Source organism: Tenrec ecaudatus, chromosome 12 (assembly GCF_050624435.1).
Source record: "Tenrec ecaudatus isolate mTenEca1 chromosome 12, mTenEca1.hap1, whole genome shotgun sequence".
In the NCBI taxonomy this organism is placed as follows: domain Eukaryota; kingdom Metazoa; phylum Chordata; class Mammalia; order Afrosoricida; family Tenrecidae; genus Tenrec; species Tenrec ecaudatus.
Genome location: NC_134541.1, coordinates 2,787,061 through 2,805,628, shown reverse-complemented (window position 1 = coordinate 2,805,628; position 18,568 = coordinate 2,787,061). Strand labels below are relative to the sequence as shown.

The 18,568-nt window shown below is 56.4% G+C and overlaps 1 protein-coding gene across 1 annotated transcript in view; it reads left to right on the top strand.

Annotated features, from left to right (window-relative positions):
* PHACTR3 (phosphatase and actin regulator 3) overlaps positions 1–18,568 on the top strand; it is a 146,009-nt gene that overhangs the window by 100,879 nt on the left and 26,562 nt on the right. The window contains exons 2-7 of the mRNA XM_075527683.1: positions 2,820–2,981; positions 3,755–3,832; positions 6,420–6,599; positions 8,633–8,836; positions 11,718–11,883; positions 12,223–12,476. Of these exons, the coding sequence (XP_075383798.1) occupies positions 2,825–2,981; positions 3,755–3,832; positions 6,420–6,599; positions 8,633–8,836; positions 11,718–11,883; positions 12,223–12,476 (1,039 nt within the window). The 5' untranslated portion in view covers positions 2,820–2,824. The remainder of the gene's footprint in view (positions 1–2,819; positions 2,982–3,754; positions 3,833–6,419; positions 6,600–8,632; positions 8,837–11,717; positions 11,884–12,222; positions 12,477–18,568) is intronic.

Genomic DNA, 18,568 nt, shown 5'->3' with positions numbered 1-18,568 from the left:
ACAGGTTTCCGTCATTACCTGCTAACGCCTCCCACTATGCTCTGGGGCAACACCAGGAGCTGTTTGCCGACTGCCGGGGCTGGAGGAGCTGCTAAGGGTTGGCGCCTCTTGATGGAGAGACTGAGGCTCCCAGGCTGGGCGGCTGCGGAGGGGGGCCTTGCCTGCTCCAGGGACACAGGTATGGGTGTCCATGCCCACTCCCCCATGTATACCTGTCCATGCAAACGCCCCCCAACATACACCCCCCCACATACACCCCCCCACATACACCCCCCCACATACACCCCCCCACATACACCCCCCCACATACACCCCCCCACATACACCCCCCCACATACACCCCCCCACATACACCCCCCACATACACCCCCCACATACACCCCCCACATACACCCCCCACATACACCCCCCACACATACCCCCCCACACATACCCCCCACACATACCCCCCCACACATACCCCCCACACATACCCCCCACACATACCCCCCACACATACCCCCCACACATACCCCCCACACATACCCCCCACACATACCCCCCACACATACCCCCCACATACATACCCCCCACATACATACCCCCCACATACATACCCCCCACATACATACCCCCCACATACATACCCCCCACATACATACCCCCCACATACATACCCCCACATACATACCCCCCATACATACCCCCCATACATACCCCCCCACATATGCCCCACATACATACCCCCCCACATACATACCCCCCCACATACATACCCCCCCACATACATACCCCCCCACATACATACCCCCCCACATACATACCCCCCCACATACATACCCCCCCACATACATACCCCCCCACATACATACCCCCCACATACATATCCCCCCACATACATACCCCCCCACATACATACCCCCACATACATACCCCCACATACATACCCCCACATACATACCCCCACATACATACCCCCACATACATACCCCCCATACATACCCCCCACATACATACCTCCCCACATACATACCCCCACATACATACCCCCACAAACATACCCCCCACAAACATACCCCCCACAAACATACCCCCCACAAACATACCCCCCACAAACATACCCCCCACAAACATACCCCCCACAAACATACCCCCCACATATGCCCCCCACATACGCCCCCCACATACACACCCACCCATATACATACCTCCCCATATACATACTTCCCCACATAGACACTTCCCCATATACACACCCACCCACATGCACTCACCCACATGCACTCACCCGCATGCACTCATCCGCATGCACTCATCTGCATGCATTCACCCACCCAGATGCACACTTCCCCATATACACACACACCTACATACATACCCACCCACATACACACCCTCCCACATACATTCACCCTCCCTCCCAAATATACACCCACCCTCCCACATACATTCACCCACCCTCACAGATATACACCCGCCCTCCCACATACATTCACTCACCCTCCCACATACACCCCCACCCTCCCACCTCCTCCATCTATACCTGCGCACATACTCACCACTGGTCCTAGTATGCTCCTACTCAGCCATGGGCACCCGCCACATATATGCCTACCCACCTTCCTATGTGCACACTCACTGATGTGCAGACATCCGCCCATGTCCATTACCCACGTGCAAGTACATGCACTTGCTCATGTACACACTTACACACGCCCATCACTTACATGACCATGTACCCCCAAATTTATATGCACCTGCCTATATGTAGACCCACCTGTGACCTCACCTCCCCATGTGCACACACCTGCCCACATATACACCTGCTCTCCCAGATGCACACATCATACCCCACCCCCGGTGGCCTCAGCTCCGCTGTCTTGGGAGGTTGAGCCGGGTCCATGGGGAGCCCCTGGGAACCCCCTAGATTTTCTTAAACTGACACAAGCTAAACTCAGGCTCATGGTGGTCTCGAGGGCAGCGTGGAAGTGCCCCGTGGGTTTCCAGGACTGTCACTCGGCAGCGTCTTCTGCGGAGTGCGTGAGTGAGTGGCTGGTGGCGTACATCCTCTGGCCTGCGTCAGCCCCCGGGCCTGGCAGTTATGCTTGGCTATAGCCTGGCAGGTCAGAATTCCCCCAGCCCTGGAACTCAGCCTTCATGTTGGTTTCTCAAAGCCCTGCTCAGTCGGAACAGCCTGGACTCTGCTGCTTCCTCCCTCCCTCCTCCCCTCCCTCCCGAGATCGCTGTGGGAGCAGACTCCTGATCCCTGTGGCTAGAACAGCCCCCCATTGTGGGTAGCTCTGCAGGTGGCCACTTCCATCTGTGGGTCTCCAACTAGCTCAACCCTCCACGTCTCTGTACCGTGTTCCTGCTGGGCGACTGTGGCAAGGTACTGTGTCCAGCCGGTCCCTGCTGTCCCCTTGGGGTGAGCACAGTAGCTCTGTCCGTAAAGGGACAGGCCCCAGGCGGGCCCGGGGAAGGGATGGGAGACCATGGCACTGAGGCAGGCGCACTGGTCCTGGCTGTGCGGACAAGGCAAGATGGAGTCTGTGAGTAGCTGGACCAGCAGCCCAGTGGGGCCGGTGCAGAGGCTCTGGTAGGAAGGGCTTGGCAGTGGGCTTAGGCTACAGTTGGGGAGCCCTCTGGGGGACATGGTGTCTCAGAAAGGAAGAAGGCAGGCTCCCCAGCCACCCACTGGCCAGCAGGGGCCCCACAGGGTCTCCCTGTTCTCCTGACCATTTGTGCCCCTGATGTTCGATGCTTGCTGGTGGCCTGGGGGGGCTCGGCCTCCAGAGGAAGTTGGGGGATTGGGACACTGAGGCAGTTGGTTTCCATTGCAGATGAGATGGAGCGGACACCCCCCGTGCGCCCCGAGTGCCTGATCTCAGGGACCCGAACTCCCCCGGCAAGGAGGAACAGCAAGCTGGCCACGCTGGGCAGAATCTTCAAGCCCTGGAAATGGAGGAAGAAGAAAACCGAGAAGCTGAGGCAGACCACGTCTGGTGAGCACGCACAGGGCGGGGCACTGGGGCGGCTCCCCACACCACACAGACAAGCTTACCCACTGCCCCACTGATGGAGCAGGGTAGGCCGTGAGACACACAGGCCACCTGGGTTGGGAGCACCGCTATCACCCAGCTTGGGTAGAACTGGTGGCCTGGCTGACCACACCCTGTTCTGTAGTCTCTGAGGGGTCCTCAGCCTTGGGGCACAGTCTGAGAGGACTCCCCTACCCAGTTCTGGGGTCCAACCCCTAGAGCAGTGGTTCTCACCCTGTGGGTTGTGACCCCCTTGGGGGTTGAATGACCCTTTCACAGGGGTCACCAGATTTATATTGGTAGCAAAATTACAGTTATGACGTAGCAATGAAAATAATGGGGTGTCACCAGCACAGGGTCCTGGCATGAGAAAGGTTGAGAACCACTACCCCAGAGGGTGCAGTGGCTGGTCAGCGTGGGGACCTGGGCCAGCGTGTCTAACTGACCCAAGAGCCCCTGGTCGGCTGGCCTGTGTCCTGAGGGGTTGGAAGGTCCCAGCCAGGCTGCTTCCCTCCAGGTCTGCTTGGGGCACAATTCTGAACAGATGGCTCAGGATTGTTGGGCGCACCCCCCCCATACCCCAGATGTCTGGCCCCCTGCCCCCAAGTCTCCTGCTGCCCACTCCCCGTCGCCGTGTGGGTTTCAATGTGTCTGGGGTGCAGCCTCACCCCCTGTCTCCACCCATGTCTGTGTGGGGTGGCCATCCCTGACACCCCCTGTGTCTGTGTGTCTGGCAGCCTTGGAGAAGAAGATGGCCGGCAGGCAGGGTCGAGAAGAGCTCATTAAGAAGGAGCTGCTGGAGATGATGGAGCAGGGTAGGTAGCCCTCTGCCCCTTGCCCCATGGGCAGCTCCAGAGCTGGAGAAATCCCCACACCCAGTGATGGACCCATCTGTCTACCTCTGAGGACTGGTCAGCAAGTGTTGTGCCTCCCCCTGGTGGACACTGGGAGAACAGCAGCCATCTGTGGGGTCAGCCTCCAGCAGTTCTCCTGGGGCATCTGGGGACCTTGCCTGAAGAGGTCACAGCGCTGGCTCATTTTTCTCACTTCTCACTGTCACGCTTTGGTCCTTGGTTTGGGAAAACCCTCACCACTGCCGTCACCCACATGCTAGCTGCCGCGTGGAGAATCTTCATCAGACACTGGCTCTGTGCTGACAGGCCCCGCCCATCTCTCCCACCTTCGCTGTGGCCCTGGGGGCCGGGCTCAGCTGTCCCCTGACTGACGAGGAGGGGTGGAGGCACTAGAGGGGTGTCTGCCCCCGCACCCCAGGATTTCTGGTTGTATCATCATGTGTACAGAGGGTCCCACAAAGCTCTCGTTTCCCCTGTCCCCGTCTCTTTCCCAGTGGGTCTGCTTGTGGGGGGCCCACTGTGGGTTCCAGTGAGTTCTGATTCCGAGTCTTGGGTGTGGAGGGGGGCTTCACTGGACCTCATGGCCAGGTCTGCCTCCCATGGGAACTGGCCAGACCCCAGCTGTCATCTTTAGGGGATCTGGTTTCCAGGTGGGAGTGCCCTGTTGGTGCAATGGTTGGGCTTCGATCCCCAAGGTCAGCAGTTGGAAACCATCAGCCGCTGCCTTTCCACTCCCATTAACAGTTACCGTCTCGGAAACCCACAGGGGCAGCTCTGCCCTGTGCCACAGGGCCCAGCGAGTGGGCGTCCCCTCCATAGCAGGGAGTCAGATTTGGTTTGGTGTTTCCCAGTGAATGCTCTGAATCCCCGTCCCCCTTTCAGACTTGACACGCGGCAGTGACTTCGTAAGCTGGCTCAAAGTACCCCACCTGGCGTGGAGGCAGAGCGTGGCCCCGGACACTGTGACTCAACCCAGTGTCCATGCTTCACAGTCCCAGCTGGCCTGGCTGCCCTCGCCTCTCCCTTACCATCAGAGTCCCGTCCTTTCAGCTCACGATGGCAGGGCCGGCCTCCGGGAACGGTGACTTTGTGCTCACAATACAAGGGCGCTGCTGAACATCTGAGGTCACAATGGACCCTGCTGTTGGGGTGCAGATGTGTGCTTGGGACTGGGTGCCAGAATGGGTGCTGCACTTGACTTCAGTGCTGCTGACTCTCCTACGCCTCCTGACCCCTCTCCCTCCATGGAGATGCTTCCTGGAGCCCCCATCCGCACCCCAGGGAAGGCCATGTGTTGGCTGGCAGCTTCAGCCCGGGCTTCTGGGCTTTCTTCCTGCGAGCGCTAGTGGTTGTGGTTGGCACTACAGGGACCTGGGATGTACCCTGATCCTCCAGAGCTCAAAATGCACACAGTCATGGCTCACCTGACTCCGTGCATGCCTGCCTGTGGCAGAGCCTGCTCTCCCAGATGAACTGGGAAGAAAGGCGGGAGACTCTCAGAATGTGACCCAGAGCCTGACCTGACCAGGGCCTGTCAAGGGACGTTTCAGTGGGACTCCGAAGTAGCGGGAGGAAAGCCGGTCAGCCCTCAGAGCTGATGCATATTGGGATCATCTCTAGGGTTTTGGGGGGTTGGGGCCCTCCTGTGTGAGGAGCATGCGGAAGGGCCCCATGCATGGTGTGTGGGAGCGGGGTGCAGAGAGGGAACCCAGAGAGCGCTCCCATGGGGAGAAGGGCAGCAGCAAGGCAGGGACAGAAGTATGGCTTAAGCCCAGTTTCTCCTGGAGGCCCACCTCCATGCGTCCTGCACTGTGGACAAAGGGCAGCCCCAGACTGGAGGGCAGGCTGGTCCTGAGGGTCCTCTGTGGGCTGGGAGTACAGACTCCTACTCAGTGTGTGGCCTGGCTGATTGGTGGCATGAGGAACCTTTAAGGGCCCAGGATGGTCCTCAATTTGGATTCAGGAATCATGTAATATGCCCATTGGTGCGCAAGCTACCATCTGTTCGCAGGAGGAGAACCGTCCCTGTGTCAGGCCTGCCCTCCTGTGGCCTGCCGCCGTTACTGCACTGGTGGTGGGGTGCGGCACCAGGGAGGTTGGTGGGTGGGCTTCCCTTGCAGCTGATCTGTCCCTTGGAGCCAGGCAGTGACCTCTCAAGGCTTCCTCCCAGTCTCTCAATGTCACTGGGTGGAGTGCCCCATTATGGGCCGTGAATGTTATCCTTGGTCATATGCGCTCACCGGGCGCTGTGTGAGACCCAAGCCAGCAGGGTGGGGGAGCTGTGGTCTGGTCTCCATCCCACACCCCCACACACAGACGGGCGCCCAAGGGGAGGGACAGGTGGGCCAGCCATTGTGAGCTTCAGGCCTTGGGGGCAGTAGGTGATGGATGGGCCACCGTCCCTCCTAACCAGTGTCAGAGTTGGAGACCCAGAGGCTCAGCGCCGCTTGTTTCCTTGGGGAGGGGGACGGGGAGTAGGCACCTGGGCAGGTGTTTGTTGAGGATGGCAGGCAGGTGTAACCCTGCCTGATGGCTGCTGTCCTTGCAGATGCTGAAAGCAAAGCCAACCCTGCTGGTGGCCCCCAGGGCGTGCAAAGCGACCCACCCTCACCCCCACAGGAAACACAGACCGCTGAAGACGCCCAGCCCAGGAGCCCCTCGGCCACCGGATCAGAGCCCCCATCCCTGGATGAACAGCTTTCTGCAGACACGCACCCTGACGCTGCAGGTATCAGCTGGGACCTACCTGGGCTGAGGTGCCCGCAGGATTGCCTGCACTAGGATGGCTGCTGGGTCCGACTGGACCAGGGGATGGGTCTCAGGGTGGGGCCTGCAGCTCCTTACTCCCCTGGCAGGGAGGCCTGCCATTTGGTGCCTGGGCCTCTGGCCCCACCTGTGAGTTCAGGTGCTCACTGAGGTTCATAGGTGCCTCTCGCCTGATATCCTCTCGCCTGGGGCTTTGCTTTCCAGAGGAGTGGATATCCAGTGGGAGCCAGCCATCAGGACCCGAGACAGGATGATGGGGACAGAGAGGGCCTCCTCTCCGCAGCCCCAGCAGCTGACTGGCTCTTCCCCGGAGCACAGGCTGAGGAGGAACATGCTGGCACCTTTGCCAACTGTGGTTGCCCAGAGCTAGGGTCAGCGTTCAAGCTGAGATGTCCCACCTGTTCATCAGGTATGCCTGGCACGGTGCTTGCGGCCTCAGTTTCCCCTTCCATTAAGTGGGGGTAGCAGTAGTTTCTACTGCGGCCTGTTCTGGGGGGAAGTGCTTGGCAGTGGCGGCCACGTGAGTGGTGGTTCTGGCCGTTCCCACAGCTGCTGCCACTGTTTTCTCAGCAGGGACCCAGACACTTGCTGCCTGGAGTGTGAGACCCCTGACCAAGGTGTAGGGAGAGCCCTGGGGCTTTGACGGAGCTTCCCAGTGAGGCTGGGGATGATGCCACGCGGGGGGGCAGAGGTGTGGCACTGGAGACAGGAAGGGCACAGAGGATAGGAAGCAGGGTTGCAGTAAGCAGATGCTCTAGACTCCCCACTTCTCCACCTGCCCACCTACTTACCCGTTACTCACCTGTGTGCTCTTTTATCCGCCCACCTACACAGCCATCCACTCCCCCTGCAGCTTTCTATCTAGCTCCCTATCCAGCCACCCATTCATTCAGCCAGCTACTCATCTGTCTATCACCCATCTACCTACCATCCGTCTGCTCACCTGTCTATCCTTATGTCCATCTACCTCTCTACCCACCCATTCATGCATGTCTCCAACCATCTGCCTCCCCATCCATCCACTCATTGTGATGTCTATGTTTCCAGCCAGCCAGCCATCCTGCTTCTTACCTGTCTATCCATCTAATTCACCTATTCACGTATCTAATCTATGTGTCTATCCATCCATCCATCCATCCATCCATCCATCCATCCATCCATCCATCTACCCATTCCTCCCCTCCTGCCCTCCTTTCCATCCATTTGAGGGCAGAGCCAAGGGCCTGGGAGGTTCTGCTCCTGCGTGGTGGGGGTCTCCTGAGTCACCCGTCTTTGGCAGGAGCAGGGGTGGAGGGTTAGTCAGTGAGATCTGAGAAGGAGACACTGGGCATGGCTGGTGCTGCAGGGTGAAGTGAGCTGGGGCTGAGCTGGGTACAGATGTGGCCCAGGGCTGGCGCAGTGTGGTGGCACCTGGCTGAGCAGTGTCAAGTGAGGGGGCCCGGCTTCTGAGGGTGACTCTTCCTCAAGGGCCCCTGCCTGCCCCTCCCAGCCCCACCAGCAGTGGGCCAGCGACGTGCAGAATGGACAGGTGGAGTCATTGGAGGGGCCGCCATGTCCCAGGCCCCCATCTTGCTCAAAGCCCACCATGATCCCCCGTTGGTCTGATGCCATACATAAAGGAATGGAGGCAGAGAGAGGCATGGTAACTAACCTCAGGTCGAAGGGGAGTGACAGGCCGGCTTGGGAGCTGCCATGTCTGCCCGTTGTGGGACAGTGTTTACCACCCCTTGGTGCGGGGTTGAGGTGGTGCTGTGGCCCAAAGCTCCTGAGGGTGAACGTGACATGTCGCCCAAACTTGTGGGCCTTCCTTCCTGCACCCCAGTTTTGATGAGGGTGTTGGCTGCTGACACCCTAGGAGGTCCAGGATGTGTGCGAGGGGCCCCTCTGTCTTGCTCGGTGTGAGCAGTGCCACCCAGCCAGCAGGCCCTGAGACCCTCACTCAGGCCCCGTGCTCAGAAGGAGCTGTGCATGGTGAGTTGTGTGCCCTTTACCTAGCCAGGTCACCATCAGCATCCAGTGACGGCGAAGCCGATGACAGCAGCCTCTTGTCCACCTCAGACGAGCCCTCTCAAGCCTTAGCAGACTCCCTGGAGAGTCCTCACAGACCCCCGGAGAGATCTGGGGGGCAGCTTCCCAGCCCCCCACTGGTGCCCACACCACCACCCAAGGCCGGATCCAAACACGTGAAAAACGTCACAGGTGGGTCCACGTGTGTTCTTCCTCCAGTCATCCCCAACTCACCAGCCATCCCTCCCTCCCTCCCTTCCTCCCTCCCTCCCTTCCTCCCTCCCTCCCTTCCTCCTTCCCTTCCTCCTTCCCTTCCTCCCTCCCTCCATCCACCCATCCACCCCTCCATCCACCCATCCATCCACCCCTCCATCCACCCATCCATCCACCCCTCCATCCACCCATCCACCCCTCCATCCACCCATCCATCCATCCACCCATCCACCCATCCCTCCATCCATCCACCCCTCCATCCACCCCTCCATCCACCCCTCCATCCACCCCTCCATCCATCCCTCCATCCATCCACCCCTCTACCCCTCTACCCCTCCACCCATTCCTCCATCCACCCATCCCTCCATCCACCCATCCATCCACCCATCCCTCCATCCATCCCTCCATCTACCCATCCATCCCCCATCTACCCATCCATCTAGCCACCCATCCATTCCTCCCTCCATCCCTCCCTCCATCATTCCCTCCATCCATCCACCCCTCCACCTCTCCATCCATCCTTACATCCCTCCATCTCTCCATCCATCCCTCCATCCACCCATCCCTCCATCTACCCATCCCTCCATCCACCCATCCCTCCACCCACCCATCCCTCCATCCACCCATCCCTCCACCCACCCATTCCAACATCTACCCAACCCTCCATCCACCCCTCTATCCATCCATCCATACATATATCACCCATCCACTCATCCACCCATCCACTCATCCATCCCTCCCTCCATCCACCCATCCCTCCATCCCTCCCTCCATCCACCCATCCCTCCATCCCTCCCTTCCTCCCTCCCTCCATCCACCCATCCCCCCATCCATCCTCCCACGCTCCCACCCACTCATCTGTTTATCCTGTCATCTCTTCCTCCATCCATCTCTCCCCTCATCCATCCAGCACTTAATATGTGCCCGTACTGCCACCTACCCACCCGCCTGCTAACTCATCCATCCATCCACCCTCCCACCCACTCATCTGTTAATCCTCCTGCCATCTCCTCCTCCATCCATCTCTCCCTTCATCCATCCATGCATGCAGCATGTACCCATGCTGCCACCTGCTAACTCATCCATCCATTTCTCCACTCGTCCATCCAAGCATGTACCATGTACCCATCCATCCACTCACACACATACTCATTCACTCACCCATCTGCCCACCTATCTACCCATTCGCCCGTCTGTCCATCCATCCACTCACCCATTTTCCCATCCGTCCTGAATTGGGGACCATTGTGGACCAGTTACTTTGGGGCAGGCAGCCCCTAGGGTCAGGGGCTTTGATCGCCCCAAGCAGATTCCTCCACTCCTCCAGAAAGTGAAGGAGGTGTCTTGTCTGTCTTCCTCTCTCGTTTGTATCGGCCTGTCCGAACGTACAGCTGTCTGTATGTCCATCTGTTTCTGCTTCTCCGAGTCACCGTCTTTGTTTCTCTCCCTCAGTCTTTCTCCCCATCTCTGCGGGACTTCCTTGGTTGATTCTCTCTCCACTGAGCAATGTCCAGTAAGAGAGCCAAGGATGAAGCCAGACTTAGGGTCATGGGCAAAGGGGCCCAGTGCTGGGCAGGGTCCCAGCTCTGGAGGTCTGGTCCCACGGGCCACACGAACACAGGAAGTGCTTGTTTGGAGGTCTGGTCCCACGGGCCACACGAACAACACAGGAAGTGCTTGTTTGCTGCTGGTCCCTGTGCGTTTCTTGTCCTGTCACCACTGACCCTGGTGGAAAGCAGACCCTTCTTGTCAGAAAGGAAAGCCCTTGCTCTGACTTGGATGACAAAGCAGACCCACCGTCATCCAGTCCCCCTGACTCAGTCACCCGTCCCTCTCCGTGAGAGTAGAAAGCCCCAACCTGATTCTGAAGGATGTGGAAGGTGACCCTGAATAGTCATGCTGGGTGCCCCCTCCCATACATGCTACCGACCCTAAGCCCATGAGAGTTGGACCTTCCCCTCGAGGCAGGGGACAGAGCGCCCATTGACAGGCGAGGGTGCCTGAAGTCCGGAAGCTTGCATGGTTTGCCCGGGGTCCCATGGCCGACTGAGGTGGGGGTCCGGTCCCACTGTGTGCACCTCGTAAACCCTGGGCCTGGGGCCTGCCCCTCTTCTGGCATCCTCCCCTCTGTCCGCAGGGCCCGTGGGGGCTGTGGGCAGTGCCAACAGGTCTCAGGTTACGTGGGGCAGAGTTGGCCATGGACAGGAGGCTGTGGCCTCTGGAGCATGGTCTGTGTCTCCCAGGGCTGGGCTTTCTTCTTCCTTTGCTGGCTGCCTCGTCCCGGCCCCCTTGGCAGGACACGTTGGCTCCGGCATACAGACACCAGTGGGCGAGGAGCAGGGCAGGTCTCTCCCTTGGGTTTCATGAGGCGGCTTGGGGCAGGATGGCGGGCACTGTCCGGGTCTCTCCATTTCCCGCTCCCGCTCCCCCCTCCCCTCCAGATGGCAGAGACCCACTCCAGGCTGCCCTTAGTGGGCACCCTGCAGACCATATTGCCTGTGCTTTCAACACAGGGACACGGTACCTGTCTTCAGAGCCCCTGCCTTTTCTTGGGAAGCGGTCATATCTGGCAGCACCTACCCCTCCGCCCCCCACCCTTCCACCCCTCTTCCCCTAGCCCATCCACCCCACACCACTCTACTCTTCACCCCTCCACACCCCCACCTCCCACCTTTCCTTTCCACACCCACTTCTCAACTCACCAGAGCCCCCTGTCCTGGTTGCCTGCCCTCTGGGGCCGGGGTGGGGGGGCGGTCAGGGCCAGCTGGCTGTGCCCAAGCGCATGTTCCCCGGGGGTGGGGTTGGTCTGTCAGCACGCCCCTCAGGGGGAGTCACCTTCCATGGGTTCCTCTCACCCCAGGCCCGACCGCCCTCTTCCAAGGCTCCAGCGGGAAGACCACGGATGCTGCCCTGCATGGTCACCCCTCGGGGTCCCCCCACCTCACCACCGTCCACCGTCCACTGCCCCCCAGCCGCGTCATCGAGGAGCTGCACAGGGCACTGGCCACGAAGCACCGGCAGGACAGGTGAGGCCCTGGGTACCCAGAGACTGGTGCTGGAGAGCACAGAGCCACTTGCTCGATGGCCTGCATGCACCCAGGGGGCACTGTGTGCATAAGAAGGTGGTCACCAGGCTTTTATTCCGAGGTGCCGCTGGGTGGATCCGATCCGAGTGTGTTTAGTTGGCAGCCGTTTTCCCTACACAGGGTCTCCCTCCATGGTGACCAGGGACCAGCATGTTCAGTCCTGCACTGGGCCCCTTGCATCATGCCACTGGCCTCCACCCTCGGGTCCTAACTGTCTAGGGGCACACCTGCGTGCAGGGTTTCTGGGGAGACGCGCTGACTGGGGGACTTGGGGTTCAGTTTTCAGGGAAGGGAGAACAGAGGGTCTCCGAAGAAGCGTGTGGACAGCCGGCCGTCGCGGCCAGCCAGCATGGAGCGGGACCGGGACCGGGACCGGGAGGAGGCCTGGGGCTTCGAGGGGTCGGCCGAGAGCAGGCAGACAGCCGCCCGGGAGTCGGAGGAGAACAAGGAGAACCTGCTGGTGGACACCGAGCTGCCAGACGGCCTGCTCTTATACCAGGACGAGGAGGTGCTCAACGACTCCATCATCTCTGGTGAGGGGGGTCCTCTGGGCACCGGGGGAGGGGGGTGCTGTGTCCACTCGTGGGCAGAGTGGGAGGGAACCCCCAAACTGTCCACAGACCGAACGTCCCTGGAACGCCCCAGGTGCCCTCGGCCGGATGAGGTGACACCGCGTGGATGTGGCCCTGCTTCCTGCGAACTTTCAGGCGAGAAGGAGGGGCGTCCCTCCTCCATGATGAGTCAGTCTCGAGAGCTCATGGGCGGTTTCCCCCTGTCCCTTGGGGTCCTTAGGACTCAGCGTCGACTTGAGGCAGGGGTTTGGTGTTTTGGTGAGAAGCAAAGGAGCCCCGCTGGTGGAGTGGTTACACGTGGGCTGGTAACCACAGGTCAGCAGTCTAGACTCCCAGAGCTCTGTGGGGGAAAGGGGAGGCTTCTACACCTGCAGTCACAGTCTCAGAACCCCCCAGAGGCAGGGCTACCGCACCCTGCCATGTCGACGTGAGTCGGCACCGATCCCATGGCAGTGGGTTTGGGTTTGGGGGAAGAAGCTCTGGTCTTGGTGAGTGACCAGATTATCTGTCTAGGGCAGCGGTTCTCAACTTGTGGGTTGTAACCCCTTTTGGGGTCGAATAAACCCCCAAACCATTAGAAAACACATATTTCCCATGATCTTAGGAACTGAGACACTGCTCCTCTATCCATCTCCAGGCGGGTCCACCCACATGCAGATACACCCACACGAGTACCCAGTGTGGAGACTGTTACCCATGCTACACCATGCTGCTAGACAAAATTTCATTTATTATTAGAAATATTTCACCAAGATATGTCACTATGCTTTAATATGTTCAATTTGTAACAATGAAAATACATCCTACATATCAGATATTTACATGACAATTCATCACAAAATGACAGCTATGAAATAGCAGTGAAAATAATCTTATGGTTGGGGGTCACCACAACATGAGGAACTGTACGAAAGGGTCGCAGCGTGAGGAAGATGGAAAGCTGCTGGTCTAGGGTGAGGCGTGCCAGACCCCAGGGACCTGGCTGGTGCCTGGGCACTGCAGACTCGGCAGGAGGTGGTGGGGGGCTCGGGGCCCCATCCGAGCTTTGGAAAGCACAGAGAAGACCTCCGAGGGTGAGGAGAAGGACTCATGGGGCCATCTCACACCCAGTCCAACCACAAAGCCGGCCCAGCAGTCCTGCCGGCCCTAGGCTAAGAGTGGCCACTGCTTCCTGGCCTCCCCACCTCTGCAGCAGAGGAAGACCACCCTCTGGAGACCCCCGTGTATTGGACAGGGTTCTCTAGAGAGACAAACCAGATTGCTAGTAATTATATATAAATGTATTTATAAAGATATATAATTCAAGAAATAAACTGTTAAATAATATACAGATAGATAATACAAGAAATTAAGAGTTAAATTATAAAGCAGTGAGACACTAGCAGTCCTTCAAGTTTTGAGAGCTGCCAGTTACCAGTCCCCTTCTGCAGAGAGAGTTCTGTGCCTCAGATTAAAGGGGTACACTACCTGTGGGAAGCCTATCCTATGGACTGTGTCGCTGTAAGTTGAGGTCCCTTTAAGCCCAGACGATTGGAATGTTCATCTCTGGAGCTGGGGACTGACAGTTGATGACAGTTGGGGACCTGCCTTGCTGTTTGCTGCCTGGGTATATATAGCCCAGCTCTCTCTGCAGAAGGGGACTGGCAACTGGCAGCTCTCAAAACTTGAAGGACTGCTTGTGTCTCGCTGCTTTATAATTTAACTGTTAATTTCTTGTATTATCTATCTGTATATTATTTAGCTGTTTATTTCTTGAATTATATCTATCTTTATAAATATATTTATATATAATTACTAGCAATCTGGTTTGTCTCTCTAGAGAACCCTGTCCAATACATTTAATATCTCGACATGCCCCACACCACTGGACCCCTAGAAATTTTACTGATGTGGAGGGTACCTGAATCTTTGTTGGGTTAATTTCCCAACCCCTTGTATGCAGATATTGTACCAATGAATCTAGAGTCTTTGATACATCCTCCTTAGTGGGTCCAATAGGCATAATGTCATCAATATAGTGGACCAGTGTGACATCTTGTGGAATAGACAGGTGGTCAAGGTCCCTTCGGACTAAATTATGGCACAGGGCAGAAGAGTTGATGTACCCCTGGGGGAGAGTTGTGAAAGTATATTTTTGCCCCTGCCAGGTGAAGGCAAACTGTTTCTGGTGGTCCTTTGAGACTAGTATGGAGAAGAAGTCATTAGCCAGATCAATAGCTGCATACCATGTGCCAGGAGAAGTATTAATTTGCTCAAGCAATGTAATCACATCTGGGACAGCAGCTGCAATTGGAGTCACCACCTGGTTAAGTTTACGATAATCCACTGTCATTCTCCAGGATCCACCTGTCTTCTTTACAGGCCAAATTGGTGAATTAAATGGGGATGTAGTAGGAATCACCACCCCTGCATCTTTCAAGTCTTGGATGGTGGCACTGATCTCTGCAATCCCTCCGGGAATGCAGTATTGCTTTTGGTTTACCATTTTCCTAGATAATGGCAATTCTAATGGTGTCCACTTGGCCTTTCCTACCATGATAGCCCTTATTCCACATTTTAGGGATACTATATGGGGGTTCTGTCAGTTACTAAGTATGTCTATTCCAATGATGCATTCTGGAACTGGGGAAATAACCACAGGATGGGTCCAGGGGCCCACTGGACCAACAGTGAGGCGTACTTGAGCTAAAACTCCATTGATAACTTGACCTCCATAAGCCCCCACTCTGATTGGTGGGCCTTCAAAACATTTTGGGTCTCCTGGAATTAGTGTCAGTTCTGAGCCGGTGTCTAGTAATCCCCGAAAAGTTTGATTATTTCCTTTCCCCCAATGAACAGTCACTCTTGTGAAAGGCCGCAGGTCCCTTTGGGGAAGGCTAGAAGAAAGACTAACAGTATAAACCTTCAGTGATGTAGCAGGGTCCTCCTTACAAGGGACCCGGCCCCCCTTTCATTCAAGGGGTTGTGGGTCTGTAAACTGGCTCAGGTCTGGGAATTGATTGAGCGATCGTGACTGTCTATTCTGCTGTTCACCTGATCTACCATTCTTTTGCCTGTACAGATCACGTAAATATTTAGTAGGCTTCCCATCTATTTCATTCCTAGGGACACCGTGGCTAAGTAGCCAATGCCATAATTCCACACAAGACAGGTTGCTTTGATTATTATTGAAAACTTGTCTATTATAACCATGCCCACCCTGTCTCTGTTGATTCAGTGCTGACACCTGCCCTCTACCATCACGGGGACCAATCAGCCCCATTGTGGGCAAATGTCGGAGTTTGCTTAGGGCAGTGGCCACTGTTAATACTGGTGCACAGAGAATAGCAATTACAGGAGTCTTAAGAGATGCTGGGGCACACTTTACAAACTTGTTCCTTATGGTTGTGGTAAAGGGTATGTCTTCAGGACACCCCCTTTTTGGATCTATGGGAATATCTTGATAGATCCATTCTAACATACCAATTTCTCTAAGCTTTTGGTTGCCTTCCTCTACAGTGTACCAAGGTAGGTCAGGTACTTCAAGTTGGTCTAATCTAGGCCACCTGGCAGTCCATACTTCATTGAACCAACCAAATAAAGACTTAGATCCTTTTTTAGCCTGTCTCGCAGAGACATTGAAAGAAGAGTCTGTGCTTAGGGGTCCCATATCCAGAAACTCAGACCGGTCTAATATTACATTTCGTGCACCAGTATCCCACACCCTGAGTAACCATTCCCAGGGGTATTCTCCAGGCTTTTGCTTGTACGTATTTGAGAACTCGAGCGGGTCTTTATGTGTGTAGCGCACTTCTTCTTGGATAATCCTCTCAACCTCACCTTTCGGAGGTTTCTGAGACTTAATTTTAGTGACAGGTCTTGCGGAAATAATGGGTGGTGAGGGTGTTTCCTGGGTGCTCTCAGCAATACCTTGCGAGGCATCTTCCTCAGGTAATGCTACTGATGCAGCCCCACCTGGCACATCAACTTGAATAGTTTGGCTAATCTGCTCAGGTGTTTCTAAGGGCTTAATATCCTCTTCTTCTGGATCATCAGCCCATATGTTCCCATCCCATGTCTCAGGGTCCCAACTTTTCCCAATTAATGCCCTTACTTTGGTTTCAGACACTACTCTAGATCTGCAATGCAGCTGCCGTTGTAATTCAGCCACTCGTATAATGAGACTCTGGACCTGGTTCTCAGCAATGTCAGCTCTTTTACTAGAGGAGAGAAGGCTCTCCTTTGTAGCACAGATGAAAGTTTTCAAATCTGTTAGTCTGCACCTGAGGCGTGCTTTTGAGGCTCTGAGATCATCCCTCTCCTTAATGACACTTTCCATTGTACCAAGGACCAGCCAACGAGCTTCCCTATACTTGTCTTATCACAAAACTCCTGGAAAATATCAAATATACGATTGCCTAGAGCATCTCCTTTATCCAGCACGTCATCTACTTTAGGTGCTACTTCAGGTATTATCTTTGCTATTTCACACCATGGATTAGTATGGGTAGTAGACGTATCCCCATCAAGACTAAATAGGTTGGAAAACCAATTTAAGAAATCCATATTTACAGTTTATTTCTCTGGAAGCACTCCTGTACCAAAATGTATTGGACAGGGTTCTCTAGAGAGACAAACCAGATTGCTAGTAATTATATATAAATATATTTATAAAGATAGATATATAATTCAAGAAATAAACCATTAAATTATATACAGATAGGTAATACAAGAAATTAACAGTTAAATTATGAAGCAGTGAGACACTAGCAGTCCTTCAAGTTTTGAGGGCTGCCAGTTGCCAGTCCCCTTCTGTAGAGAGAGCTGGGCTATATATACCCAGGCAGCAAACAGCAAGGCAGGTCCCCAACTGTCTTCAACTCCCCGTGAGCAGGGAGACACAGGATGGGAGGGCATGGGCTGGCCAACTGCCTTGGTGGGGTGGGAGCAGGCAGGGGCAGTGCTCAGGCCTTGCTGTACCGTTGGATGGAGTTGGAGAACTGGGCTGCCCACTGCCCAGCAATTTCTCCCCCCACTCCCGGGTGCTGGAGGACAATGGAGAGAGTGGAGACAGTGCGCGCCTGTGTCCAGTCACAACAGAGAGTGCTCGCATCTGATGACGCAGCAGAGTGTGGATCTTCCGACGCTCAACGTGGGGCAGCCATTCAGAGAGCGGGGCCTGACTGCTTTTAACCCAGGGTTGGCGGGCGGCGGGGTTGTGTCTGCTCCCCCTGCTTCCTGCCTGGGCCCGGTCGGAGACACTGGGCTCCGATCAGAAGGTCTGGGAAGCTGCATCCGTCCACAGTCTTGCCTGCTTGGCAAAGATGAGGGGCACTGGAGCGCCAGCTGATGAAATGAAAGGCTGAGGCCTGGGGTGCGCGGCTCAGTGCGACTCCAGCTGCGTAATGCTCACTTTCTCCCCGCGAGGCTGGCACAGGAGGATACACCAGGCCGCGGTCAAGTTGTCCAGGCTCGCATCTTGCCTGGGTCTCCAAAGCATGCGCGTGGGAGCAGCAGTCGGGGAACCAGGCCACTGCACTGGGCATTTTGCTGCGGATGGCCTGCGTGTCGAAGGGCGATGCTGATGCTTTGGGGACCGTGACGTGCCGGACCCGAGCGTGGTAGTTTTGGTCCACCTGGAGCCCTGAGAGAACTGGGCAGTGGATCAGGAACACGCAGAATCGGTGCCGTGAAACCACAGTGTTGAAGCGTGACACAAGGGCCCCGGACCGCCAGAAGAGCAAACCATCGTGTCTTGGGAGACGTACGGACAAGGATGAGGGCCCTTTGCCCCTGCTCGCCACCTGTGATCAGGAGGAACGGGTTTCTGCACAGGGACGCATGCCAGGCTTGGTCAAGCCGAGGGCCAGAGTAAAGGAAGACGGCTCTCCAGGAGGTGGACGGGCACAGGGGCCGCAACCACGGGCTCCAACACGAGGATTGTGAGTCCGGCGCGGGACCGGTGGTGTCTCCTCTTGGCGTGGCGTCACTGAGTCTGAATCTACGGGTGACTTGTAACCAGGACACCTAACTGGTGACCAGTTCCTCGTTCAGTCTTCTCACCCCGTGCTGGC